The sequence below is a fragment of the Branchiostoma floridae genome, chromosome 8, assembly GCF_000003815.2.
Source record: "Branchiostoma floridae strain S238N-H82 chromosome 8, Bfl_VNyyK, whole genome shotgun sequence".
Lineage (NCBI taxonomy): Eukaryota > Metazoa > Chordata > Leptocardii > Amphioxiformes > Branchiostomatidae > Branchiostoma > Branchiostoma floridae.
This window is the reverse complement of record NC_049986.1, coordinates 1931417-1959240: the sequence shown is the minus strand read 5'-3', so window position 1 is coordinate 1959240 and position 27824 is coordinate 1931417. Positions and strand designations below refer to the sequence as shown.

The 27824-nt window shown below is 43.4% G+C and overlaps 6 protein-coding genes across 6 annotated transcripts; 3 read left to right on the top strand and 3 right to left on the bottom strand.

Annotated features, from left to right (window-relative positions):
• Positions 1-593: 593 nt before the first annotated feature.
• Positions 594-2005, bottom strand: LOC118420540 (zinc finger protein 679-like). The gene has a single exon (XM_035827388.1). The coding sequence runs from the start codon at positions 2003-2005 to the stop codon at positions 1469-1471; it is 537 nt and encodes a 178-aa protein (XP_035683281.1). The 3' UTR covers positions 594-1468.
• Positions 2006-2023: 18 nt separating this feature from the next.
• On the bottom strand, positions 2024-3786 carry LOC118421101 (zinc finger protein 239-like; the record flags this gene model as incomplete). Its single annotated transcript, XM_035828261.1, has 2 exons — positions 3668-3786; positions 2024-2578 (listed from the first exon to the last, which is right to left on the bottom strand). A coding segment is annotated over exon 2 (528 nt), but the record flags the coding sequence as incomplete, so codon positions are not given.
• A 2612-nt stretch (positions 3787-6398) lies between these two features.
• Positions 6399-15212, bottom strand: LOC118420532 (zinc finger protein 782-like). Its single transcript, XM_035827378.1, has 2 exons — positions 15111-15212; positions 6399-7194 (listed from the first exon to the last, which is right to left on the bottom strand). Exon 2 carries the CDS (start codon positions 7179-7181, stop codon positions 6504-6506), a length of 678 nt encoding a protein of 225 aa, XP_035683271.1. The 5' UTR covers positions 7182-7194; positions 15111-15212; the 3' UTR covers positions 6399-6503.
• Positions 10972-15071, top strand: LOC118420431. Its single transcript, XM_035827223.1, has 2 exons — positions 10972-12695; positions 12805-15071. Exons 1-2 carry the CDS (start codon positions 11437-11439, stop codon positions 14810-14812), a joined length of 3267 nt encoding a protein of 1088 aa, XP_035683116.1. The 5' UTR covers positions 10972-11436; the 3' UTR covers positions 14813-15071.
• A 3403-nt stretch (positions 15213-18615) lies between the features above and the next one.
• Positions 18616-23218, top strand: LOC118420557. Its single transcript, XM_035827413.1, has 4 exons — positions 18616-18621; positions 22175-22298; positions 22533-22694; positions 23082-23218. The coding sequence occupies exons 2-4, from the start codon at positions 22191-22193 to the stop codon at positions 23112-23114; spliced, it is 303 nt and encodes a 100-aa protein (XP_035683306.1). The 5' UTR covers positions 18616-18621; positions 22175-22190; the 3' UTR covers positions 23115-23218.
• Positions 23219-23939: 721 nt separating this feature from the next.
• Positions 23940-26580, top strand: LOC118420549. The gene is made up of 3 exons (XM_035827403.1): positions 23940-24074; positions 25753-25845; positions 26211-26580. Exons 1-3 carry the CDS (start codon positions 23990-23992, stop codon positions 26414-26416), a joined length of 384 nt encoding a protein of 127 aa, XP_035683296.1. The 5' UTR covers positions 23940-23989; the 3' UTR covers positions 26417-26580.
• The last annotated feature ends 1244 nt before the right edge of the window (positions 26581-27824 follow it).

Below are 27824 nucleotides of genomic sequence, written 5' to 3'. Positions count from 1 at the left end.
ACACCCTAAAAAATGGCTGTCGCCTGAGAAGAAACGAAGAATTCAAATAGTAGCCAAAAATGTAACAATTCACACTGTTGCGTCGTCTTCGTCGCCATTGACTACGGCGCCGGCGTCAGGCACGGTCCTCCGAACGCCGTGGGATGACTATAGACGTCGAGCTTTCAGGGCCCTTGGATGGACATTTTCCGGAAGGGGGGTGTAGGAGCTCGATTTTACGCGCAGGGAGAAATGTTCTTATGTTCTTAGGTGACCATCATGTAGCTTTATTCACTTGTTTCTGTCAAATTGTACCTATAATCAGTGTTTTTTAATAAAACTGTATCCCGAGCCTGGGCCCTGGAAAGCGCTCTAACACATGTTGGTTATTGATTAATTCCCAGGCGACTCTTTCGTATCAGAGGTCTTTGATATTTATGATATTACTTCACAACCCTACCCCGCATTGTATAGTATGATTGACAGATGTCAATTTTGAGCTTGAATTTTTAGAAGGGGTGACGCAACATTTACTGCCTATGCCTAGATGGTGCACGTGGGATTTTATGGTTGCAAATTATTGTGGTAAAAAAGACTCAGACTAATATTGGTGAATCAGTTGTAAGGATAACCTTTCTTCATCTCTGAGGTTACTGCACCCCATGAGTAGCATCATCGCCACATAGCTGTTTCGAGTCTAAAGGACCAATTCAAGAGTTCTAATTTAGTTCAAACTGCAAACTAGCCGGTAACTAGGTAACGAGATTCTTAATAAAACAAAAGCTCCTTGGTCAAACGTTTCAGACAACCGCTGACCTTCGTCGGTGACGTTGTAAGTAGTGGGTGCATAAAACAGGTTCGGTCGCTTTACTTGATTATAAAACAAATGTTATATGTGATGAATTTCAGAAAAAAAACGTACAAGTTCTGTGGTTAGAAAACACATTGAACATAAAAGACAACAACTCATAACGTATTGAGGAAGCTGACATACTGAAAATTAACAAATCTCTAGCATCTTAAAGCACATTATGAAGGCAAACACCACATAGCAACATCTATATAACTAACATGTTTCCGCAGCTAATTCGGGACGCCTCGGGTCTAGTGCTTTTACAGCGTTTAAAGAGAGTTATTAAATGACAAATTATAGCTTGAGTAACTAAAACTAAGTGCGATAGTAGAAAGCTATGTCCATTGATATTTTGCCGTCTTTCTGTCACTACTGTCCAAACATTCTACAGCCGTTTTTTTTTTTTTAAAACGCTTCTAGTTTTAACCAAGTACGGGACGTGACAATAGTAACTACTATGCTGTAATTCAGTTCCCGTTATTTTTGGACAGCGGAGCCATGTAGTGAGTACACGGCTGAAATAAGTAGCGGTAAATCATAGCCAACCTTTGTTAAGAAAAAATAGATCAATCGAGCTGAATTATATAAGATTTTCTAATGTGTAAGAATATGTACATGTTATCGTCACACAGTTATTCACACAGTTTCACCGATGTGATGAGTTTTCATGTGCACACGAAGACTACGTGAATGACGAAAGCTTTTGCTGCACTTCTCACACGTGTACGGTGTCTCGCCAGTGTGAGTCCGCATATGACTCTTCAGATGCGACAACTGAATGAACTGTTTGTCGCACTTCTCACAAGTGTAGAGTTTTTCACCGGTGTGGATCCGAATGTGTTTTTTAAGGTTGGGGAACTGAGTGAACTGTTTGCCGCACTTCTCGCATCTGTACGGCTTTTCCCCTGTGTGAGTGCGCATGTGTACTTTTAGATGACTCGAGTTTCTGAACTGCTTGCTGCACTCCTCACATATGTACGGTTTCTCACCTGTATGAGTCCGCATGTGTTTCTTTAGACCAGACAGTATACTGAACTGCTTGCTGCACTCCTCACATATGTAAGGTTTCTCACCTGTGTGAGTCCGCATGTGTTTCTTTAGACTACACAGTTCACTGAACTGCTTGCTGCACTCCTCACATCTGTAAGGTTTCTCACCTGTGTGAGTCCGCATGTGTTTTTTTAGACTAGACAGTTCACTGAACTGCTTGCAGCATGCCTCACATCTGTAAGGGTTTTCCCCTGTGTGAGTCCGCATGTGAGTCTTCAGACGAACTGACTTACTGAAGCACTTGTTACAATATTCACACTCGTATGGTCTCTCACCGGTGTGAGATCTCATGTGGTCCTCCAGATTAGATTTCCGACAAAACCGTTTCCCGCAATCATCACACTGGTATGGTCTCTCACCAGTGTGAGTATGCATGTGTATTTTCAGGGTACCAAGCCGTCTGAACTGTTTGCTGCACTCCTCACATCTATACGGTTTCTCACCCGTGTGAGTTATCATGTGTATTTTCAGGGTACCAAGCCTACTGAACTGTTTGCTGCACTCCTCACATCTATACGGTTTCTCACCCGTGTGAGTTCGCAGGTGTAGATTGAGTCTACTTTTAAAGCGAAACTCCTTGTCACAATAGCAGCACTTGTGGGTACGGGGAGAATCCTGTCCATCCTCTCCCTCCATTTGTTTCAGATGAGATCCGGCTCTGGTCGCCATGTTGGTCAAACTCTAGATCCTGCAAGACTAAAAAAAAGAACTAATAAACACGATGCGAAAATATGACATTTTTAGTTTGTTGACTGAAAAACTAACCTGTTGTATAACATATAAGCTGCAATTACATGTTTTGTGACTTCTGATTTACATAATCCAGGTACTAATAAAAGCAACTACATTTAACAGATTAGTAAGTTAAAGGGCAAATTTTGGTAATTCCGGACACACACAGATGGCCTACTTTCAAAGTGATTAGGTACCCCTGGTTAAAGTGTCTGTAGAAATGTTTCTTCTTCGGATATGCTTGGATTTTGGAGGTGTATATTACAGGTACGGGTTGAAACTTCTTTATTGCGTTAAAGAAACCGATTCTTAGCAATATTTGTGGTTGCAGTAGGTTCTAAACATTATGTGTTTTGGTGTTGTTTTGCCATCAAATCACACTTTAGAGGCCGGACAGCCATGCCAATGTGAGTTTTTCATGTTCTAAAACTCGGGTAGGTGATTTTTGACAGAATATTTATGCCATGATTCCCATTGTTAAGAATAGGCAGTCTAAATACCGAAATGTGCCCTGGGGGTGTTTGCGTACTGATTAAACAGGTTCGGAAGGTTCTGTTTTGTAACAAAACGTCCCAGGGGAATTAGACACCCTTGTTTGCATTAAGAGAACTGTTTACATGTACATTTCTGTCCGCCTGCTCTAAAAAGCGCTAAAGAATTTGCTACTATCTGATAGATAGATAGATAAATTCAACTACATTGTTGGAGGCGATAACCCTTACTGTGTACAAGCTTATTAATAAGTAGGCAAATATATCCACGAATGGTTATACCGTAGAAACAATAGTGTTAAGTTTTAGTTATGTAGGCAGTTTTATAGACCTTAGTAAATTCGCTGTACTTTTGTCGCGTTAACAAAAATTCCTCTATTTATTCCTTGATTTGTTTCATCTTATCAATAATATCATATCATAACAATCAGGTTGTGGCCTGTTTTCAGGTGTCCCTGGACACACAATAACCTCCTGGCTGAGACATTCACATAAAAGATCATTAGTTTTTAGGTTAACGAAAAATAGAAGTATCCTTCACATAGATACTTTAAGGTCTTACCTGTGTTTCTACACGTAAAGCGGGGCGACGATTCTGGCAGCTTGAGCTTTATCCTTCCGTCTTATCTATTATCGGGGCGGGATACATAATATGGGTCAAAGTTTATATTGTACGCCTGGTTACCTCAATTTATCTTTTCTCGCCAAACAAGTATGCAAATGTATATCCATTGGTGACGGGATTCGATACAAATGAGGGTCTGCATGCTCTTTTATGTAAGGCGTAGGCAGCCTATTTCTATTTCCCGTAATTTGTAGGCAAAACCATCTTATCTGCGTTATTCGTAGCTAGGCGACCCAATTGAGCGTAATTGCCTTTCTTGGTTTAGCGTAATACGTAGGGGATTCTTCTGAATTCAGCGAAAATCGTTGTCAGCCCCCCCCCCCCCCCCCATGCAGACCCTCATAGATTCGTGGGCGTGCCAAGCCTTATCCTTGCTCTTCCACACACCAAGGAGGTTATGAAACCCTCCATTTGATGTATTGACTGGTACCCAGGGTCTTTGGACGATTTTTGTACCACCAAAGCTATCATAGATCTATTTTTTTCAGATCAGCAATTGCCAAATGTTATCTTAATCCATGCATATTATAGCAATATTTCATGTACAACTTTCATATCATTACCATATGACCAAGTAAAACGTGTCTGTCTTATTAACAGTTTTCTGGAAGGGACGCGATAGAAATATTAGTCAGACTTCGCTGATATTAACTGCGGTAAGATTGGAATGATATGAAATATGAACGGTCCCCAACACCTGCAGCTGGAGATCACCGTAGGCGTGGAGTACGGACTGGTCCAAAGTAGCTACAGGTGTGTCTAAAGACCTGGTGGATTACTGATCGCTCTTTAAATACCAGGGCCGGGATGATATGAAAATTTTGAAATCTAAATCGTGAAATCGGGACCTTAATCAGTCATTCTGTTCTTAACGTGTGAACAACCGACATTTGCACTTTGGTGCATTTATATAACCATGTCCTACTTGGTCACTGAACCATGCTACTTTGACAGCAAATTTTCTCCATTGTCTGCTGACCTTTACAAAGATATACTGTCCACTAAATTGGTTAATGTTGTAGTTGTCTGCTGAAAACGCCCACTTTTCTGACATTAAATATACTGTCCCACGAAACAGTCGTAACGCCAATTGCATTGATGCAATAGCTATTCCAGAGGTACCGGTTATGAACTTTATTACTATGATGTGATATTTGGAAATTTTAGATTTCGCCAAGAAGGTTATATTTTCGTTTATGGCAAGATGTTGTGTCTCTATAAAATGGTTGGCGTAGCACTTTCCGTCCGCACTGCAGCGGGCTGAGTGTGTGTGTTCGCGTTTTTGTGGACAGCATAACTCGAGATGTTGCGGATGGTTGGGAAAAGGAAATAAGTAATATTCAATTCAATGCCGATACATTTCCGCTGGGGGGGGGGTAAAGATGCAGCTGTATTTGCTCACGAGCAACTGTCGACCTTTCTAGCGTAGTTTCCTGTTTTGTTTTTAATATCATGTTGTTATGTTTTAGTTCAGCAAGCCTAGAGTAACGAAAAAAAATGAGGAAGCATCGAAAAGGAGCCCGGCTCCCGTGCACGCGGTCACTGATCTCTGATGCCTTCATACGGCGTAGTTGAGTCATCAGGCTATTTCCCGACCCGACCTGTGCCCAGTTGTGTGCGCTCGCCCATTGGTCAGCCTATTTGATGAGATTAGGAAATGAAGGTCCCGCGGCAGATGTGCGCTCGCCCATTGGTCAGCCCATTTGATGAGATTAGGAAAGAAAGGTCCCGCGGCAGGTGTGCGCTCGCCCATTGGTCAGCCCATTTGATGAGATTAGGAAGGGAAGGTCCCGCGGCAGGTGAGCAGGCAAGAGTTGCCTTGTTTCGGCTCACTGCAGCCCCTTCAAGGAAAACGTCGACGTCTGTTTGCTACGATGCTTTTCTGTTAACTGAGGTAACGTTACATACATGTGCGACACTGAGACCGAGAAAAATACCAATCCAACCGTACTTTTAAGTCATGTTGCATTTTATTGAAGATATGTCAGATATTCCGTTGATCAATGTCATGTTACATTTTCTACTACAGCTAAATTATAACATCGACAGAGATTAGTTAAATTTGAAGGTACGGCATTGACAGAAATGAGTTAAATTTGAAGGTACGGCATATTTACAAACCCAAAACTCTCTTGAGGAATTCCAGTTAACGTTGTTATATGGTCGACAAAAACGTGTCGTGTTTACATACTGATTAATAGTATCAACAGCAAATTTCATGTACACGTGTACATGTATATAGAGAGCGGTCAATGTAATCTAACATTACAGTAATAACAAACTCGTAATAGCTAACAAACAGTAATAGCAATATCTTAAAAAGGTGGTTAATTGTAAGTCTATGACACATAAGCGTGCATGTTATATACTCTAAATCAATCAACAGTCCCAGTCCATACCATGTAGTTTTGTTATCCACACTTAAATATCTAAAATCTAGAGAGACGCCTACATTTTTCTAACCATATTACAGTTACCTCGCGATCTGGCATTCTAGTACAATGTATTCAATACTACATACAAATTGAAAATGCACAAAATTTTCGATATTTTTACAAAGGTCGATTTGGCAAAAATCTTCCCCATGCCGAAACCACCACTTTCCCCAAATTTCACAAAAGAGCACATTAGAGTTTTTGTATATATATATATATATATATATATATATATATATATATATATATATATATATATATATACGAGCAAATAATTTTCGTGGCTTCTCGTTGTCAAGCTGCCTTTGTGCTACTTCTCCTCCTGATGCCTAAAACCTTCACATCGGTAGCTGTGAACTTCTCTCACTGTGGGTTCGCATGTGGCTCCGGAGATGACTTGAGGTACGGAAGCTCCTACTGCATTCTTTACACAGGTAGGGTTTCTCACCAGTGTGAGTCCGCATATGCTTCTTCAGATTACACATCACACTAAACTGTTTGCTGCATTCATCGCACCTATAGGGCTTCTCACCGGTATGTGTCCGCGTGTGTCTCTTCAAATTACACAGCTGACTGAACTGTTTGCTGCATTTTTCGCACTTATAGGGCTTCTCTCCGGTGTGAGTCCGTATATGCTTCTTAACATGATCTAGCTGACTGAACTGTCTGCCGCACTCCTCACATTTGAATGGTTTCTCATCAGTATGAGTCCTCATATGACTCTTCATACTGCCCTGGTCACTAAACTGTTTGCTACACTTATCACACTTATAAGGTCTCTCACCGGTGTGGGTTCTCATATGTCTCTTCAGATTACCCAGCTGACTAAACTGTTTGCCGCACTCCTCACATCTAAACGGTTTCTCGCCAGTGTAAGAACGCATGTGTATCTTTAAATTACTCAGTCGACGAAACTCCTTGCCGCACTCGCCACACTTGTGTGTACGCGGAAGATCCTCTCCACGTCCATTACTTCCCTTCTCTTTCTCCAGATGAGATACAGCCGGAGTCGCCATGTTAAATAAGACACTACAGGAATGGAAATGAATCTCAACATTTAGGAAAGTCTACTTAGCTGACAAGCACACGCAATTGTAAGTTCATTTATAAAAGTTATTGCCTCCATCTTACAGACGGACTTCTGATATGGTGTTCTGCATGTCTGAAATTGCCTTGCAAGTATTGGCACTGCAGATTTTTAGGAACATTAGGTTCTAAAATTTAGGTGTTATTGTGTTGTTGACAGGCAGGGAAAAGGGGTCAAAAGGTTTTGCCATCTATCTTTTGATCCCGTATAACGTAATTCTAGCTGCCGTAATATTATACCTTGTTTTGTCGTCAAATTACACTTTAGAGGCCGGGCAACCATGCCGATGTGAGTTTTTCATGTTCTAAAACACGGGTTGGTGATTTTGACAGCAACTTTCTGCCCTGATACCCATTGTTAGGAATAGACCGCCTAAAAACAGAACTTTGCCCTGCAGCAGTTTGCGTACCGATAAAACAGGTTCGGAATGTTCTGAATGATATTAAAACACCGCAGGGGGATTTGACAAACAGATCTGCATTAAGAGAAAAAAGTCTGAATTTCCAAACAAACCTATGAAGCGCAAGACAGTGCATGTAGACTACAAGCCGAAATAATAGAATGCTTTAGACAAAAGCTGTACAGGACAAAAATGATGATAGATCTGATTACGTGTATTACCTACTATGTGTATAGACACCTATATAAATAATACTTTCCTCCTAAACATCTTGCTAGATGAAACACCAGTTGGCGCAGAAAAAATACATTTGATATCATAAGATTTTATTGTAGAATATAGCAAATGAACGTAAAAAATACATTGTAAGACATTTTCGCCCCCCAAAAAATAAAAAAAAACGGTTACCATGGCAACACGAACATCAATGCGATTAAGTCAGTGTGGCCTCAAAGTTCACTGGCTATGAAGGGAAGAGAATACTAGGCCTATAAAAGCGAGGACATGCTGTACTATGCTCATTCGAGCCCATAACACTGAGGAAGCCACACGGCGAAATATGTTTGTTGTGTGTCGGTTCGAATAAAGTTCCTAAACGGGGAACATGCGGCTCCAGCGTCTTTTCTGAAGATGTGGCGTAAGTGTGAACGGTTGGCTGAGGTCTCCTTCTCCACATATATCTACTAAACTCTCTCAATGGATCGACTTCGCCGGTAAGCATCGCTCTGGAACTCCGGACCCAGAGGAGATCCCGATCACCAGCCCAACGAACTTCATACAAGAGAAGAAGCTGAAGATACATCGCCGCCTAAGACGAGCACGGCAACACTGCCCAGCCATCACAGCTCAAGACTTCACAGCGAAAGAAGAGAGCCTGAAGACGTCGCCACTGTTACCAAAGCCTGCAGCGCTGAGACGCCAGAGCTTCAACGCCAGAGCAAGAAGAGTCAGCAAAGCTGCAAGGGCATCGTAACACTAGAAACAACATTGGACTCTCTTATTTTGCTTTATTGACTTTATGACAAGTACGATTGTTCTAGAACAATAGATGAAGTCATGTTTAAAGGTCAACTGAGGTCATGTTATGTGCCAGTCAGAGCAGACTGCACTTACTTGCTGTACTGTGATTGGTTAACCCTATTCAGACGGGGGGGGGGGGGCTTTTGAGGCCCGCGCCTACTTTGATGTCCTATAACGCCAGAACGGCTTACGCTAGAGCCACCAAATTTAGTGAGTTTTCCTAAAATATTGTTGGCAACAATTTTACGAAGTTTGAAAAATTTTCCATATTTTCGTGTTGCCATGGCAACCGTTTGTTGACAGGCTGTTTTGCCAAAAATCACTATTTTTGGTTCTAACAATGTATTTTTCACATTTATTTGCTATATTACTGCTATTTTGTTACATAAATAAAATCTTATATTATCTAGCATATCTTTCATAATTATATATGCATAAATTATGCTAATTTGATGACGTCATCAGCCCAAAATCCAAGATGGCGGACCGTATGGCCAGATCAAGAATAACGAGCTAATTATCCCTTAAAATTTATAACTACCTGGTATTTTTTCATCAAAAACCATCTAAATGAATGTATTTAGTCTATTTCCATTGCCCTTTGTGATTATTTGTTGCAAAAAAAGTATTTTTAAACATTCAAGGTGATGGATATAATATGGCGGAGTCCAACTGGTATCTTAGATGTGTATGACGTCATATTATGACGTCATATTGACGTCATTGATGTTGCTATTGGCAACGCAAGTCGTAATAAACATTATTATTCTGTTATCTGCACTTGTTGTTACATTTTTGTAGAATAACTTGAAGTTTTCTGAGAATACCCTTTTTTCATGGGTCCGGCCAATATAATCAAATTGATGACGTCATCATTACGTCATCTTACGTCAACGTAACGTCAAACGTCAAATACTTGTCAGATATTATGTCGATATCATGTCCTAAAAATTTAGTGGCCCTACGGCACGTCGTTTTAGAGTTATAGGACTTCAAAGTGGAGGGCCTCAAAAGCCCCCCCCGGTCCAGGGATGACCAAAAAAGCCCGGTCTGAATAGGGTTAAGCCACCTAGGGCACCTTGCACTTGGTCAGTTCACTATGCACTAGGCCTATAAAAGCGAGGACATGCTGTACTATGCTCATTCGAGCCCATAACACTGAGGAAGCCACACGGCGAAATATGTTTGTTGTGTGTCGGTTCGAATAAAGTTCCTAAACGGGGAACATGCGGCTCCAGCGTCTTTTCTGAAGATGTGGAGTAAGTGTGAACGGTTGGCTGAGGTCTCCTTCTCCACATATATCTATGAAGGGAAGAGAATGGTTCAATTTCCAGGAGAGTTTTGCCACTATACTACTAGGGTTCATTGACCCGGACAGACGGGTAAAATTAGGGCAGGAGTCCGGATTGATCCGTACCCTGTAATTAGTCGGTCTGGTGGAGGCTATTTTTAGCTGGGTGTCATCTGCAAAATGGTTCATTGTATCATTTATGTCACATTATTACATTTCATTTATTCATTTCTTTATACGGACAAAAAGTATCTTTCATATATACGCAGTTTTGAACTTCATAGAGCAATCACAAAGATAAGAATCCATATTCACAAACTAAATGTAGAGGCCAGAAGATACAAAAATTACCCGTGACCAGAGCTTTTGTCCATTCTGCCCAAATGGGATCGAAGACGAAAGTCACTTTGTTATGGATTGTTTGCAATATAATGATAAACGCATTAAGCTGTTCACATGCATTTCTGTCCGCTTGCTTGAAAGAATTTGCAACTCTCTGTTCGTTGGATAAATTCAACTACATTCTGGCAGGCGATAACCCTTATTGCGTACAAACAGACAAATATATCTACGAATGTTTATACCGTAGAACCAATAGTGCAAATGATATGCTTGACGAATATGTTGCCTTATTCATACTTGTAGATATTCATATATATCTGTTTAGTTGTACTGGAAAAAAGTTGTTATAGACCTTACGAAAGTCGTTGTACTTTTTTTCGTGTTAATGAAAATTCCTCTATGTCTTCCTTGATTTGTTACATCTTATTATATGACAACAATCAGGTTATGGCATGTTTTCAGGTGTCCCTGGACACACGATACTCTCCTTGTGGAGACATTCACACAAAAGATTACTAGTATTTAGGTCAACGAAAAATAGAAGTATCCTTCTTCAGTCCATTTTTGTGCATTTGTCTTAAATGCTACACAGGGAGTTTATATTAGGAAACGCCTACAAGTTATCAACGTATTGTGGTCGAAGTCTAAGGTCTTCATTCTAGAGGTGTTCTGCGATAGAAAGGGGAGAAACACTGAAGACAGCCGGTTCGTAGCTGACGATGGCGAGGAGAGCAGGGACAACCCTCTGTATGATGTAAGTTTAACCACCCTGGCGCAAGCCAGTGACAGCCGGGAACAGACCGACTGGCAACCCAGAATAGATGGGAGACGACAGGAGAGACTGTGGACACCCAGGAAAGACTGGGACCCGAGGCAAACGGGCCCGCGGCCCAATCTTGCAGCCTACTTGGAGTCCAAGTTGAAGGCACTCGAACCATTGCAACTTCACAAGCTACGGAAAAATACCCCCAGGAGCTTCCGAGAGGGGGGGGGGCGGAAGATAGCTCCGTTGGGACGGATGTAAAAAAGCTGAACCGGTCTGAGCAGGGACAAACGACTTCAGGAAGACGGTGCTTGGTATGTGGTAAAACCTGCAAAAACGACAGAGGTCTGAAAATTCATCAAACAAAGATGGGGTGTCGGAAAAAAGCGAGTAACCTCGAACAGCGCACGAGTCCGCAAGGACACGGTGAGACGGAGGAAGCCCAGAGCCGGGATGAAAACCACAGTTCTCAGGGCATCCTAGTGAGAGGTCGGCGCCCTGACAGCACCCAGAGGATCAGCCCAGAGGAGGAGGCACTGTTAAACCAGAGTAGAGGAGGGGCTACGGCGGATGAGGCAGGCCAGAACCAGGAAGAAGCTAGGGCAGAAGAAACAGGCCAGAATCAGGAAGAAGCTAGGGCAGAAGAAACAGGCCAGAATCAGGAAGAAGCTAGGGCAGAAGAAACAGGCCAGAATCAGGAAGAAGCTAGGGCAGACGAGGCCGATGAACCGAGAAAAGCGCGGGTGAAGTGGCCCCCCAGTAACGCAGAAAGACAGTGGGAGCAGCTAGATGATGATCCGGAAGGAATACTAGAAGGCACGCTCGCAGGGGGAGTAGAGAGGAAGTTAGAGGCATTTGTGAAGATTGTCACTGTGTATAACGTTGGGCTGGAGAGGTTTGGAGAAATGGAAATAGGGAAAGGAAGACCCCAGTGCAAGCAACCAAACCGTAGAGAGAGAGAGAAACAGAAGATAAGGAAAGACCTGAAGGCTCTAAGGAAGAGATGGAGGAAGGCCAGCCTAGAAGAGAGAGATGCCTTAAGTGCTCTACAGGAAGAGCTTCGCGCTAGACTTCGCAGCCTTAGCAAAGCAGAAAGAACGAGGAAGAAGCGCCGTCAAAAGGAGAAGAAACGTGCAGAGTTTGTGTCAAACCCATTCAGGTTCACGAAGAAGTTGCTAGGTGCCAAGACAAGTGGCAGGCTAACATGTAGTAGGGAAGATGTGGAAAGCTACCTGCAGAAGACTCACGGGGATAGCGAGCGAGAAACTCCGCTACAAGAGAGACCCCCGGAAGAGTTCCCAGACCCAAGGCAACCAATCAGGGAACTAGACTGCAGTGAACTCAAGCTAGCTGAAGTGAAGGAAGTGATTAGAAAAGCAAGGGCTGGATCAGCACCAGGCCCTAGTGGAATACCGTACAGGGTGTACAAAAAGTGCCCGAAACTGACAAGAAGGCTCTGGAGCTTATTGAAAGTAGTATGGAGGAAGAAGAAGGTACCACAAGAATGGAAGAAAGCAGAAGGGGTATTTTGCCCTAAACAGGAGAAAGCAGTGAACATAGAGCAGTTCAGAACAATATCTCTCCTTTCAGTGGAGGCCAAGATATTCTTCGCGATTGTAGCCAAAAGGTAGCCTGGAATCCAGCCGTACTGTGCGTTGGTCGCTCTGCTCCTGCCAGTACGCAAGGAAGCAGAGCGACCAAAGCACAACACGGCTGGATTCCAGGCTAGCCAAAAGGCTCTTGGAGTATATGATGAGCAACGACTACATAGACACCTCCATTCAAAAGGGTGGCGTGCCAGGTTGTTCGGGATGTCTAGAACACACAAGCATCTTATCCCAGCTTATACAAGAAGCCAAGTCTGGAAAGAAAGACCTAGCAGTAGTCTGGTTAGACCTGGAGAACGCCTACGGCTCCGTCCCGCACAAGTTGATAAAAGTAGCCCTAGAGAAGTACTATGTCCCGGCACCAGTACGACACCTGATTGAACAGTACATGAACGGGTTAAAGATCAGGTTCACTGTAAATGGTCACACAACCGCATGGCAAAGCCTACAAAAAGGCATCATAACCGGATGCACCATATCTGTGATCCTGTTCGTTTCAGCTATGAATCTGGTAATGAAACCAGCTCTGACTCAAGCTAGGGGGCCGAAGACTGAGTCTGGAATAAGGCAACCTCCACTTAAAGCCTTCATGGACGACATAACAGTGACTACAGAAAGCGTGATTAGCGCGAGACACATGCTCAAGAGTCTTAGCAAGGCAGCCAGCTGGGCTAGAATGAGATTCAAAGCCAAGAAGTGTAGAAAGTTGGTGTTGAGGAAAGGAAAGGTGTGCGACAGGGTGCAGCTTGAAGTGCAAGGGGAGAGAGTCCCAAATATTGCAGACCAGCCAATTAAGAGCCTAGGCAAGAAGTTTGATGCAACGCTAGGCGACAAGAACAACGTCAAGGATTTTAAACCGCTCGTGCGAGAAGGGCTGAAAGCTATAGAAAATAGTGATCTACCAGGAAGATATAAAGTCTGGTGCTACCAGTATGGTTTGCTCCCAAGAACTGTATGGCCAATGTCTATGTACAATATCCCCCTTACAGTGGTGGAGGAAGTAGAGAGAGCGGTGAGCAGGCACCTGAGGAAGTGGTTAGGGGTACCGCCAGGCCTGACAAGTGTAGGCCTTTACAGCAAGTCAGCAAAACTGCAGCTGCCATTATCATCGATGGAGGAGGAGTTTAAGGTGACAAAGGCGAGAGCTCAGGTGATGCTCCAGCAGAGTAGAGATGAGAAAGTCAGCCAAGCGGGCATAGAGTTAAGATCAGGGAGGAAGTGGACAGCAACAGAAGCAGTTTCCAACGCAGCAAGTAGGCTGAGGCACAAAGATATCGTCGGAATCATAGCCCAGGGAAGGAGAGGGCTAGGAGCAGAGAGAGAAGGTAGTCAGACCTGGGGCAAAGCAGGCCCAAAGGAAAGGAGAGAGATGATCCAGAAAGAAGTTAGACAGCGGGAGGAAGAACTTCGGAGAGCTCGAGCCGTAGGACAGGGTGTCCAAGGGGCATGGACAAAGTGGGAAGGAGTACGAGAACGAAGGATAGCATGGAAGGAATTGTTCAGAGAGCCCCTAAAGACCACATTTTTATTAAAATCTGTTTATGACCTCCTACCAACAGCTGTCAACTTGAAGAGATGGGGGAAGAGAGACGAAGACAGATGTGTGCTCTGCGGAAAGAAAGGAAATTTAAGTCACATCTTGTCAAGCTGCCAGGTGGCGTTGAGCCGAGGGAGATACACATGGCGCCACAACCAAGTGTTAAAAGTCATTGTCAACGCGTTGGAAGAAGTGAGAGCAGAGAACAAGGGTAGACCAGGGAAAAGAATCCAGCCCATCAGCTTTGTAAAAGAGGGGGAGAAAGTGAAGAACATAGAGAAGAGGCATAGAGACCAACCAGGCATAATGACAACAGCAAATGATTGGGTCATACAAGCGGATATCGGGAAACAGCTTGAACTCCCAAAAGACATCATTACCACAAACCTGAGACCCGATATAATTATGTATTCCAGGAGGACTAAACAACTGGTGTTGATAGAACTCACCGTACCCTGGGAAGATAGGGTAGAAGAAGCCCAAGAGAGGAAACTTCAAAAGTACCAGGAGTTAGTAACCAACTGCAGGGAAAGGGGGTGGAAAACAAGGAACTGCCCAGTGGAAGTCGGCTGCAGGGGGTTCATAGCTGAGTCTATGTGAAGAACCCTCGGGTTCCTCGGAGTGGTGGGAAAGAAGAGAAGGGACTTAACGCGGAAAATAACGGAGACAACACAAGAGGCGTCCTACTGGGTGTGGAAGCAGAGAGAAAGCAACTAGCTCCTCGCCAGGCAGTGATTGGCCACCACTGCCGCCCCGCCGGCAAAGAGGTGTTCTGCGATAGAAAGGGGCGAAACACTGAAGACAGCCGGTTCGTAGCTGACGATGGCGAGGAGAGCAGGGACAACCCTCTGTATGATGTAAGTTTTCTACGAAACATATAGATACTTTAAGGTCTTACCTGTGCTTCTACACGTAAAGTGGGACGACGATTCTGGCAGCTTGAGCTTTGTCCTTCCGTCTTATATATTATCGGGGTGGGGATACATAATATGGGTCAAAGTTGATGTTGCACGCCTGATTACCTCAATTTATCTTTTCTCGCCAGGCAAGAATGCAAATGTTTAGCCATTGGTGACGGGATTCAATATAGTTGGGGGTCTGCATGGTCTTTTACGTAAGGCGTAGGCAGCACCTACAGGAGAGCATAACCCTGGCTAGGGATAGATGAACCTGGAGGCAACTCTCGATCTTCATGTCTACCTTGTCCCCCCAACGACCTGGAGGTCAAGGGACTAGGTAGGTAGGTAGGTAGGTAGGCAGCCCATTTCTATTTCCCGTAATTCGTAGGGAAAACCATCTTATCTACGTAATTCGTAGCTAGGCGACCAAATCCAGCGTAATTGTCTTCCTTGGTTTAGCGTAATACGTAGGGGGCTCTTCTGAATTCAGCGAAAATCGATGTCTTCAAACACACACTCCCTCCCCCCATGCAGACCCTCATTGATTTGTGGGCGTGTCCAACCTCCTCCTTGCTCATCCACACATAAAAGGGGGCCCCCAAGCCCTTTTCCGTAGAGCGTAATTAGCGGTTTTAATTCTACGTACTACGTAGCGGGACCGCTCGAATTCAACGTTGAGCGTAATCGGTGCATTTTGCGTCGAGCGATATTGGCCCATTTAATTTAACGTATTACGTAGAAGCTAACCGGATTTTACCGTAAAACGTAATTCATATTAATTGTTCGTAAAGTGTAATCAAAATTTCATTAAACTTAACTAGTCTACCGGCAAATTTAACTCGCGAAAATGCAAGAAATCGTGTTTTAAAGGGTCCAGATTTCAAAATTTCGCCGGACCTTCCTTGCGATGGCTCACCCCATCGGCATTGGACATGGCAAAAATATGTTGCGGGGCCGTCGCCTCCCGACAAGTAGAAATTTCTTTACCGAGCTTAGCTTAGTTAACAAGCAAAATGTGCCCCTTAAATGCAAGAAAGGGCATTTCAGAGGGTCAAGATTTCAACTTTTCTCCGGGCAGCCCTTGGGCTTGCGACGGCTTGGGCCTCTGGCGCTCACGACTCTCCGGCGTTCGTCGCCCTCAAAAACTTTTCTCTGACAGAAATGTCATTACATTGAGCATATAGTCTGCCCTCAAAGTGCAGGAAATGGTGTTTCAGAGATACAAATTTCCAAATTTTCCCGTACTTACCTTGCGACTGTTCGTGCTTTCGGCACTCGAAATCTAAAAATGTTGCTTGGGGGCGTTGCCCTCAATATATATAATAACTTAAAGCTAAAACCATGTGAATTTCTAATTGATATGCCATTTAACTTAGCTTAGTCTGTGAGCAAAGTTTGCCCTTCAAAATGCATAAAATGGTGTTTCAGAGGATCAAGATTTCACAATAGTCCCGGGGGAGCATGCCCCCGGACGCCCCTAGGATTGTCGTGCCTCCGCTTTCGGTGCTGCAAGTGCTGAAAAATTACGTCACATAAAAAATTTGTTGTCGCCTCTGGCCAGCAAGACGGATGCTTTTATATCGTCTAAGTTAAGTTTGAATCTTGTTGATGGAATTATCAGTTTTGTTTAGATCTCCTCTTCATGATCATGTGTTCTTCCGTCGGCGGGGTTCAGCCAAAAGACGATTAAGATTTGCATAATGCATTATAAAACTTCGTAATTTAGCGTAGAGCGTAACAAAGCGTCCTTAATTTAGCGTATTACGTAGCCGGCCCTGACGAATTTAGCGTAGAGCGTGGTCGGTACCCCCCCCCCCCCTTCGGGGCCCTCATAAAAGAGGTTATGAAAGGGAGTTTGACCACCGTCCATGTGATGTCCTGACTGGTACCCAAGTTTTATCTATGTGCCAGCACCCGAAATGACGGTTTTTGTACCACCAGACCTATCGATTTTTCTTTCGAATCAGTAATTGCCAAAGTTTTTCTTAATCCATAATAGCAATATTTCATGTACAACTTTTATATTATAATCATATGACCAAGTGACGTCATTGAAAGGGGGTATGTCTGATTAACACTTTGCTGGAATGGACGCGATACAAAATATTAGTCAGACTTCGCTAGTGGTGCGTACCTAAAGCCCGGACTGGAAAATGTTTAGGTCCAAGTCAAAAAAAAACTAAATGCCCGGACTTGCAAAAAGTAATCCGTCACTTATATTCCCTTTTCTTGTTCTAAACCATCTAAAACCTTCCATAGGCAGTGAAATTTGCACTGGAAAAAGCCAAAAAACATTTCGTGTTCACACTGGCTGTATATAATTTGCATGTACTTTTCACATTGCATTTCAGTTCATGCTAACATGCAATTTTATATGCACCCTCCCCCCTCCCCCTCAATAAAGAAAACTCCCCCTCAATAAAGAAAACTTTCTAGTGCACATAATACGCAATGATGGGTTCAGGTCGAGACTTATAAGTCCGGACTTGAACCTGAACTGCTGGACTTAAATCCGGACCTGAACCTGAATATGAGTCTAGGTACGCACCACTAGACTTCGCTAAATCAACTGCGGTAAGATCGGGTTGATATAAAATACGGATGGTCAAAAGTTCAGATCTCCGAACACCTGCAGCTGGAGACTGCCGTAGGCATGGAGTACGGACTGGTCCAAAGTAGCTACAGGTGTATCTATAGCCCTTGTGGATTACTGATCGCTCCAAGTGGCGATTTTTATGAACAGGGCCGGGATGATATGAAAATTCTGAAATTTAAATCGTGAAATCGGGACCTTAATCAGCCTTTCTGTTCTTAACGTGTGACAAAACAACTGACATTTGCACTTTGGTGCATTTATGTAACCATGTCCTTCTTGGTCACTGAACCATGCTACTTGGGCAGCAATTTTTCTCCATTGTCTGCTGACCTTTCAAAATATATAGTGCCCACTAAATTGGTTAATGTGGTAGTTGTCTGCTGAAAACGCGTTTAAGGGTCTGCATGGGGGTTCCCATCAACGATTTAAAGTCAGAAGAAGTTCCCCCTAAGTATTACGCTAAGTCAAGGAAAGCAATTACGGTAAATTTGGTCGCCTAGCTACGAATTACGCAGATAAGATGATTTCCCTACAAATTACGGGTAATAGAAATAGGCTGCCTAGTACGTAAAAGACCATGCAGACCCCAAATATATCGAATCCCGTCACCAATGGCTACACATTTGCATACTTGCTTGGCAAGAAAAAATAAATTGTGTGGCGCATTCCATTATGCGTTTAGGGGACATGGTTCAACGGAGTCTGAGTATGTGGCTGCAAAGTTGGTGTGATATAACAGCTATATAGATATCATAAATACCGATACAGTTGCACAAATCCTTGACAAAACAGGGAATCCCTACCTAATGGTATCTGAAATAAAATGTACGTTTGATGGGTAACCAGGCCCACAATATGAACTTTGACCCCTATTATCTATCCACGTCCTGGTAATAGATAAGACAGAAACACAGGTAAGACATTAAAGTATCTATGTGTTTTCTAGAATGAAGACCTTTGACTTGGACCACAATACGTTGATAATTTGTGGGCATTTCCTAATATAAACTCCATGCCGAGCATTTCGGCCGATGCGGTACACAAAAACGGACTGAAGAAGGATACTTCTTTTTTTCGTTGACCTAAAAACAAGTAATCTTTAATTTTGTGTGAATGTCTCAGCAAGGAGGTTATTGTGTGTCCAGAGACACCTGAAAACAGACCACAACCTGATTGTTATGTGTAATAAGATGTAACAAATAAATGAATAAATAGAGAATTTTTTGTTAACACGACAAAAGTACAACTACTTTAGTAAGGTCTATAAAAATTACAATTTTACACTATTGTTTCTACGGTATAAACATTCGTGGATATATTTGCCTACTTGTACACAGTAAGGGTTATCGCCTCCCAGATTGTAGTTGAATTTATCTATCTATCAAATAGTAGCAAATTCTTTAGAATTTTTCTTTAGAGCAAGCGGACAGAAATGTACAACAGTTCTCTTAATGCAAACCAGGTTGTCTAATTCCCCTGGGACGTTTTGTTACAAAACAGAACCTTCCGAACCTGTTTTGTCGGTACCCAAACACCTGCAGGGCAAATTTCGGTATTTAGACTGCCTGCCTATTCTTAACAATGGGAATCATGGCAGAAAGATTCTGTCAAAAATCACCTACCTACGAGTTTTAGAACATAAAAAAACTCACATTGGCATGGTTGTCCGGCCTATAATGTGTAATTTGACGACAAAACAAGGGGGAAAAATACGGCATAATTACGTTATACGGGATCATAACATTTTGACCCTTTTTCACTGCCTGTAAACAACACCAAACACCTCATTTTTAGAACCTACTGCAACCACAAACATTGCTAAAAATCAGTTTCTTCAACACAATAAATAGGTTACAACGTAAGGGGACTTTTGATGAAATGAAAAAAACTTATGGTGATGATGCCCCATCATATGACCTTGTAAAACGCTGGCATCCTGAATTCAAACAAGGTCGGAAGTCTGTGGAAACAGCTCCCAGACCTGGTCGTCCCTCTTCTGCCATTGATGAGGCATCTGTCGGAGGACCAACCTGGGATGTCCTACAAGAACGGTGTCCAGAGCTACATCAAATGATGGGAGAAATGCAAAACTCTGGGTGTTTCCTATGAAGAGAAAGACTAATAACTGTGCCAAGTTTCATTAATATCCTGCTATGGGAAATGGGTCAGGGGCATTACTTATTGAATGCCCCTCGTATATACAACACAGTAGAGAATCATATTGTATTGAGCAATTTCTAACTTACATCATTTGTGGACTACTCAATGATAATTGTGCTGAAAATGAGATCATGTGTATCGCAACTTCACAATTTTTGCCCTGCAACGTAGAACTAAGTTCCCCTTTTCATGCTAGACAATGTGAAGGCCATGTTTCTCACTTCATAAAATTTGATCAAAATAAAAGCATACATGTACAATCACACACTGTCCTTTGTCCCATTAATTTATGTGTAACTTTAATATATGGTCACTGCAACTCCTGACTTACAAGAGCATACGTTTCTCAAGATTCACATGATATTGAATACATTCAAGTTGTACATATACAATATATGTTGAATATATTTGTTTCACTCACTCTCTGCCATTAGTTTCCATAGTTTGCATCCATATTACAGTCTTATTTGCATACTCGGCACAATTCCCTGGTTCGAAACCGAGAGTGGATGTTTTTTTCCTTTTTAAATATTGAAGATAATATATAAATATTCTATTTATTTATTGATATTATATTTTTATATATAATTTTTATTATTATTTTAGTATTCATTTCACATATGCAAGGCCTTTGTCTTATGAACAGGACTTCATGAGGACTACCTGAGTATATTGATAGATTTTATAATGAACTTATTGTACATTTTAAAATAAAGTTGTAAGCCAAGACCCGCTATTAAACAGCACTCCTTTCCAAAATAACAATTTTTCTTATAGACGCAACAGCCCTTGAGTGACTTTTTCTAACAGATTTTACTTCAAGAAAAAGACAGGTCACACTCATAAACGTAGACGAAACGCCAGCTTTTTTTAAAAGTACTTGTTTTAATCTTTTGACCTGAACATGCTATGGTCTTGATTTCTTGGTGACAGATAGCTTGTGACATAGGAAGAGGATATATAGGTTTGGGCCCCCTAGCGAACTGCAGGGGCAATTTTGTCAAAATCTTCCAGGGAGCATAACGGAACATAGGAATGATGGATTTCTATGATATTTAGCATGTAGGTATTTTTGGCAGAGATGTACATAATGAAGTGAAAATTATGCAAATTTTGACTTAATTTGCATACTTTATGAGGAAAAAATCTATATTTCCAGCATTTTCCATTATAGGACTTAAATACATGTAACATGTGAAATTGGTGGCAGGTGGAAGATTATCAGATACCAACTATGCAAATAAGTCCTAGTTTGCATAATTAATGTGAAAGTGTCCTAATTCATCGAAGTGCATGTAGTAAATGATTGGATTGTCAACATTGTGACCTGTGTAAGTTATTTAAAGGTGTCCATGACGAAGCATAAATTATGTAGATGTCCAAGTCATTTGCATAATCAGAATATTTCATGGAGGTATGAGGTCTCCGAACTCTTGTTGTCTCTGTAACCCGCTTGGTTCGTCGGATGATGGTCACATGTGCTGTCTTTTCTCTCTCTCTCTGTGGTTTTTACAACGAAGCTGAGTCAGATCATATCTCAAGTAGGAGCCAGCTATGTGAATCACATTACCGGCAGTTCGCCCAAGTAAACCGTGCCATGCCATGCCAAACTACGTCGTAGATGTATGAAGTCTGTATTTTCAGCAAAGTTAAGACATAGATTTGGTTCACATCAGTTACCACTCACCGTTCTACAACTTAAATGATTTTGTTTGTGCTATAGAGCAGAGTCGTTTGACTGCCTCTAACTTTCTCCCAAGCAAGGATCCATACACCAGTTTGCTCTCTTTTCTTTTAACTTCTGGCACTGTCAAAGTCGTCGTACGGTTTTGAGGTCTAAAGATTTTAGCAGGCCAAGAAGACCAAGCCAACTGCTGACAAGGATGTAATACTGCTTTGTTTTAAAGGTAAACTGTCGAATTTTGTACGACGCAAGCGCGATGGTGATTGTTACAAGAATGCTTTCAATTTACGATCGTACGACGTACGTGAACGACCACTAACACCCCTGTCACATTAGCCACGATCTTCGGGCGTATCGATGGAAGATCGGCCATTTTTAAGATCGACAGGGGGTTGCGCGTATTTTGCACCTGAAAACCGTCCCTGTCACATATAAGCCATACTTTGTACTTTGTGCATTGTTGTGCAATAAAATTGCAATATTATTATTATAAACAAGGCTCGGGCTCTTGCCGCAGAATCGATTTTCGCCAAATGTGGCAGGGGTATAAAGAACATCTTGCGGCCAAAAGCCGTATTGGAACTAATTTAAAAACTATCTATACCCTGTGTTTATTGCTGTAGTCACGCTATACACATCATGTCAGCGGAGAAAAAGATACCCCCCGAGATGTTCGACCCAAAATGCAATATGACCCCGGAAATGACGGCAAAGCTCTACGACAACTGGTCTGGTTACTATGAAGAGGTGCGTTGCTAGCATGCTGGGTGAAAATTTACACCCTAGAAACTAGACACAAACAAACAAACAATTGGTTTACAATTTTACGATAGATACATTCTGACGTCACAGCTTTTCGACAGTGTTTACATCATAATGTATTTTCCCAGCAGATGTTAGGTCGGACCATTTTCTGATTTCTGCCATTTCCATTGCACATGCGCATCAAACCGTGAGTAAGCTTATTGTCTCTCCCCACAGGAGATTATAACGCAGCGGAACTGCAGAGCTCCCCGTGTCTGCGCAGGCGCTGTAGCAAAAGCCCTGGGCGGGTCGGACCGAGGGAAGGCCCGGGTTCTTGACGTGGGTGCCGGGACCGGAGCGTGCGGGGAAGAGGTGAGAAGGTCCGGGTTCTTGATGTGGGTGCCGGGACCGGGGCGTGCGGGGAAGAGGTGAGAGGCCCGGGTTCTTGATGTGGGTGCCGGGACCGGAGCGTGCGGGGAAGAGGTGAGAAGGCCCGGGTTCTTGATGTGGGTGCCGGGACCGGAGCGTGCGAGGAAGAGGTGAGAAGGTCCGGGTTCTTGATGTGGGTGCCGGGACCGGAGCGTGCGAGGAAGAGGTGAGAAGGTCCGGGTTCTTGACGGGGGCGGGGACCGGAGCGTGCGGGGAAGAGGTGAGAAGGTCCGGGTTCTTGACGGGGGCGGGGACCGGAGCGTGCGGGAAGAGGAGAGAAGAAACCACGGGCCAGGCACAGGCCACGAATCCCGCAGGTGGACGGGAGAGGATCACCGGACCGGGTTCTTGACGTGGGTGCCGGGACCGGAGCGTGCGAGGAAGAGGTGAGAAGGTCCGGGTTCTTGACGTGGGTGCCGGGACCGGAGCGTGCGAGGAAGAGGTGAGAAGGTCCGGGTTCTTGACGTGGGTGCCGGGACCGGAGCGTGCGAGGAAGAGGTGAGAAGGTCCGTGTTCTTGACGGGGGTGCCGGGACCGGAGCGTGCGAGGAAGAGGTGAGAAGGTCCGGGTTCTTGACGGGGGCGGGGACCGGAGCGTGCGGGGAAGAGGTGAGAAGGTCCGGGTTCTTGACGGGGGCGGGGACCGGAGCGTGCGGGGAAGAGGTGAGAAGGTCCGGGTTCTTGACGGGGGCGGGGACCGGAGCGTGCGAGGAAGAGGTGAGAAGGTCCGGGTTCTTGACGTGGGTGCCGGGACCGGAGCGTGCGAGGAAGAGGTGAGAAGGTCCGGGTTCTTGACGGGGGTGCCGGGACCGGAGCGTGCGAGGAAGAGGTGAGAAGGTCCGGGTTCTTGACGGGGGGCGGGGACCGGAGCGTGCGAGGAAGAGGTGAGAAGGTCCGGGTTCTTGACGGGGGTGCCGGGACCGGAGCGTGCGAGGAAGAGGTGAGAAGGTCCGGGTTCTTGACGGGGGGCGGGGACCGGAGCGTGCGAGGAAGAGGTGAGAAGGTCCGGGTTCTTGACGGGGGGCGGGGACCGGAGCGTGCGGGGAAGAGGTAAGAAGTCCGAGTCAGGATTGATTGATTGATTGATTGGTTTATTGGTTAAACGCTTTATGGCTAAGTTGGGCTTCACCAACATAGACGCTGTGGACGGGAGTAAGGATTGATTAATTGATTGATTGATGGATGGATGATAAGTTAAGTTTGATGACTGATTAGCTCGCGAACTTGGGCTTTACCAACATAGACGCTGTGAGCGGGAGTCAGGGCATGCTGAGCCAGGCCGAGGGGAAGCACATCTACAACCGACTCATCTGCGCCTTTGTCGGACCGAACCGTCTGGACATCGAAGCCGGTAACTCCGAGTGTTTAGACTTGGCTGGCGTTTTGACATTTTCTCCCAATGTCTTTTTACAGTTCAAATGTTGCTAAGTCTTTACTTAACGATGTCTGAGATATACATGTAGTAAATTGAATCTCCGCAAACAGTTTCATCAAGTTGGTAAATCAGTACTAAATAAGTTTCAGTTTTTTAACTAGAGTTTGGTGACCTCATACCTCCATGAAATATTTAGAGCTTTTGTAAATATTATGCAAATCGCTTGCACATTTTCATGATTTATGCATGGTGATGTTCATCACTGACTAACATACACATGTCAAGTATAAAATTCCCATCAATAATCAGTAAGCGGTTTAGTAATTTTCGTATATATTTTGCAAATCAGTTCCTCATTAGCATACTTGGTATCTTCTTATGTTCCATCTATCATAATTTACAATTATTGAAAACAATTGAACTATGCAGTTTTCACATTAATTATGCAAATTAAGTCATTACTTTCATAACATGTATATCATTATGAACATCTTTGCCTAAGGTACCAGCATGCCTAAAATGATGTGAATCCGTCATTTCTTTCTGCAGTTGTCCTCTTTGGAATGTCTTGCCAAAAATCACGATGGTAAAATTTGGCCCCAAAATTTCCAGACTTCTATGTGGGGATTTAGAACACGAATCGGGTTCGATCTGACGCGATCGCGCGCGAATTGAACAGAACGGGCGTTCTATTGGAGGTCACTCGCGGTCATCCGCAGGTTGTTACAGTAAACACGCAGAAAACGCCCTCATTTTCCCGGGTGCCGTGCGTCAGAAGAAAAACAAACATTTTCACAAATATAAACCTTTATCTGGCAAGCTTAGTTTTGCTGCCGCTTAGTTTGGAACATGTGACATGTAACAAAGCTGCTGGCGTCATTATTGGTGACCTTGAATATTACAACACTTGTTTACGGCGGTATCAGTTACTCCATGTCCCTATCGGTGATACTAGACATACGGCCAAACATGGTATTTAAATCGCTTACAAAACGCGGGCAAATCAACTCTTTCAGGACTTCTATTGTCGACAACTAATATCTCCAGCTTTGTGTCTTAGGGATTTTTGAAACATGGATGCAATTTTGAATAACTAGTCTTTGAGTTAGAAAATTTGAAAAAAATGCTGATTTTTCGACCTTATTTTGGCTGTAAAATAGTTTTAAGTAGAAGTTGAAAATATCTGAGACAGAAAGTTTTATCTTGATATCATTACCTATATGATATAAAAGATTTGTATTTTCAGTCAAATTTAGGACCAATCTAAATATGGTATTTGTTTTTTTGGTCCACCAAACACCCTTTCTAAATCAACCAACTAGGCACATTTCAGAAAACATTGAGACAAAACTGTGCAGCACACGTACACGGTAAGATACGTGTACACACTGCCAGTTTTCATTTAATATCGACGAGGCACATGCGAGGGGTTGCTTTTCTAACTACCATGATCTGTTGGAATATGTTCCAGTTACTGTCAGGTCCCCCGGAGCGCGCGCGCGGGAGCCCCGGTAACCCGATACCCAACGTTCGAATGGAAACTTTGGGGCCAAATTTCACCATCATGAATGCCCCTGCAGTTTCAAAAATTAATGTTAGGGGGCTGAAACTTGCGCCACTTTTAAGTTATTGAGAGGACCTGTGTCCTTTACAGACACCTATGACGCCATCGCTTGCAGCGCTGTTTTCGCACCCAACCACCTGAAGGAGGACTGCCTACCTGAGCTCATACGGGTCGCCAAACCAGGTGAGCAGAAGGTCCAGACACGCTATATTCAACGTGGTGTGGATATATAGGACTAAGAAAGAAGGAAGGAAAAAGGAACAAATACGCACGCTTACGCACACAAACACACGCACGCATATACGTAAATATTATTCTATAACAGTTTCCGTCTCGCCCCGGCTATATCGTTATCACGTTCCTTGAGAGTACCTGCACACATGTCACTTTAGTGACAAGCTAGAGCCGCGCGCGCGCGCGCGCGCACACACACACACACACACACACACACACATACATATATATATATATATATATATATATATATATATATACCTCCTAACCGTCCCCCTGTCGTCTATAACATATCCTATTATATCCTATAACAGCCTCCGTCTCGCCCGCAGGTGGCTATATCATCATCACGCTCCGTGAGGAGTACCTGTACATAGTGGAGGATTACATTGACAAGCTGGAGCCCGCCATGGCCCGTCTGCAGGACGAGGGACTCTGGGAACGAGTCAGCCGGGATGTCTTCAAGATGTACGAGGTCGAAGACAAAGACGGGATCACCTTCGTCTTCAAGGTCCTGTAGCGGGCGACATTTCTGTTCAAATATGATCACCTTCGTCTACAAGCACCTGTAGCGGGCGACATTTCGGCTCAAATGTGATCACCTTCGTCTACAAGGTCCTGTAGCGGGAGACATTTAGGCTCAAATGTGACTTGCTAAAAATAAAAGTTCAATGATTAGATTCATTTTCTAGTCATGCTGGTTTTTTTTTTACATTTCAACAACATTCTCTATACTTGACGAGTGTGTTGACTAAATGATTCAATAACGATGTTTGTCCGGCCTTCTGCAATTAGGGCCTAGCGTAAATATCAATACTACCAGCCGTATAATCACCACCTGGCGAAACACACCAGCTTCGCAGGCAAGCAACGGCGACGGAGACAAGTTCGGTTATATCGAACGGCCTGTCACACCTAAACCCATTATTTTCGTTGTTTTGCTTAGCTTCGCGTAGCCTACTTTTGCTTAGTTTATTTTAGTTTAGTTTAGTTTATATATCTTGGCTTAGTTTATTTCAGTTTAGTTTATTTCAGTTTAGCTTAGTTAAGTTCAGTCTAGATAAGATTTCTTTATTTCACAAGGATAGACACGTCGCCTCTCGGTGGTTGTCATCAATCATGGCACGAAAACTGGTATTTATGCACGCTTAAATCTAACGTTGTTGTGGACACTGAAATCACAGCGTATTCATAAAGCCTCTCGTGCCTTTTCTTCGCTTGGCAAGATTTGGAACAACAGTAGTAACATTCTTCTGTCTGATCGACATTCTTACAACTGTTATCCCTCTAGAGATTTTGTTAGTTTGTAAATATGCCGTACCTTCAAATTGAACTAATCTCTGTCGATTTTAGAATTTAGCTGTAATAGAAAATCTATCATGATATTAATGAACGGAATATCTGACATATCTTCGATAAAATGCATCATGCCTCAAAAGTACGGTTGGATTGTTTCTCGATCTCAGTGTTGCACATGTATGTACCCTGGTTGACAGAAATAATATCGCAGCAAACTGACGTTTTCCTTCAAGGGGCTGCGGTGTGCGGAAACAAGGCAACTCTTGCCTGCTCACCTGCCGCGGGACCTTCCCTTCCTAATCTCATTATTCTGGATTGACCAATGAGCGAGCGCCACGCCGAGGCTCAGGCCTCAAAGAAAGAAAGAAAGGCTGTAAAGTGTAATAAGGGTTGTGTACAAGAATACTCAGCTCCATTTGTTTGTTTCACCACGGAACATATCAGGTTTCTCCGTTTGTAAGAAAATATGTCTCAGTGGTGATGTGTATGTATGTAGTCTTTTGTTTATTGTTCCCGCGCCCAATCAGTTGGACTATGTATACTATAAAAATTTCCGGATTCCCTCGGACCATATCGACTTGTCAGGTGAATTCAAACTCAAAGGCTAACAGATCCAGTTACGTGCACAT

What these genes read in the sequence shown, in the direction of transcription:
- LOC118420557 (XM_035827413.1), top strand. Translation starts at nt 22,191, where the DNA reads ATGTCAGCGGAGAAAAAGATACCCCCCGAGATGTTCGACCCAAAATGC. An exon ending in GGTCTGGTTACTATGAAGAG is followed by an intron (nt 22,299 to 22,532) that starts GTGCGTTGCTAG and finishes CTCTCCCCACAG; the next exon opens with GAGATTATAACGCAGCGGAA. An exon ending in GGTCCGGGTTCTTGATGTGG is followed by an intron (nt 22,695 to 23,081) that starts GTGCCGGGACCG and finishes TTCTTGACGTGG; the next exon opens with GTGCCGGGACCGGAGCGTGC.
- LOC118420532 (XM_035827378.1), bottom strand. Translation starts at nt 7,181, where the DNA reads ATGGCGACTCCGGCTGTATCTCATCTGGAGAAAGAGAAGGGAAGTAAT.
- LOC118420431 (XM_035827223.1), top strand. Translation starts at nt 11,437, where the DNA reads ATGGGGTGTCGGAAAAAAGCGAGTAACCTCGAACAGCGCACGAGTCCG. An exon ending in TTCGCGATTGTAGCCAAAAG is followed by an intron (nt 12,696 to 12,804) that starts GTAGCCTGGAAT and finishes GCTAGCCAAAAG; the next exon opens with GCTCTTGGAGTATATGATGA.
- LOC118420549 (XM_035827403.1), top strand. Translation starts at nt 23,990, where the DNA reads ATGCTGAGCCAGGCCGAGGGGAAGCACATCTACAACCGACTCATCTGC. An exon ending in CCGTCTGGACATCGAAGCCG is followed by an intron (nt 24,075 to 25,752) that starts GTAACTCCGAGT and finishes TGTCCTTTACAG; the next exon opens with ACACCTATGACGCCATCGCT. An exon ending in CATACGGGTCGCCAAACCAG is followed by an intron (nt 25,846 to 26,210) that starts GTGAGCAGAAGG and finishes ATCCTATAACAG; the next exon opens with CCTCCGTCTCGCCCGCAGGT.
- LOC118420540 (XM_035827388.1), bottom strand. Translation starts at nt 2,005, where the DNA reads ATGCGGACTCACACAGGTGAGAAACCTTACAGATGTGAGGAGTGCAGC.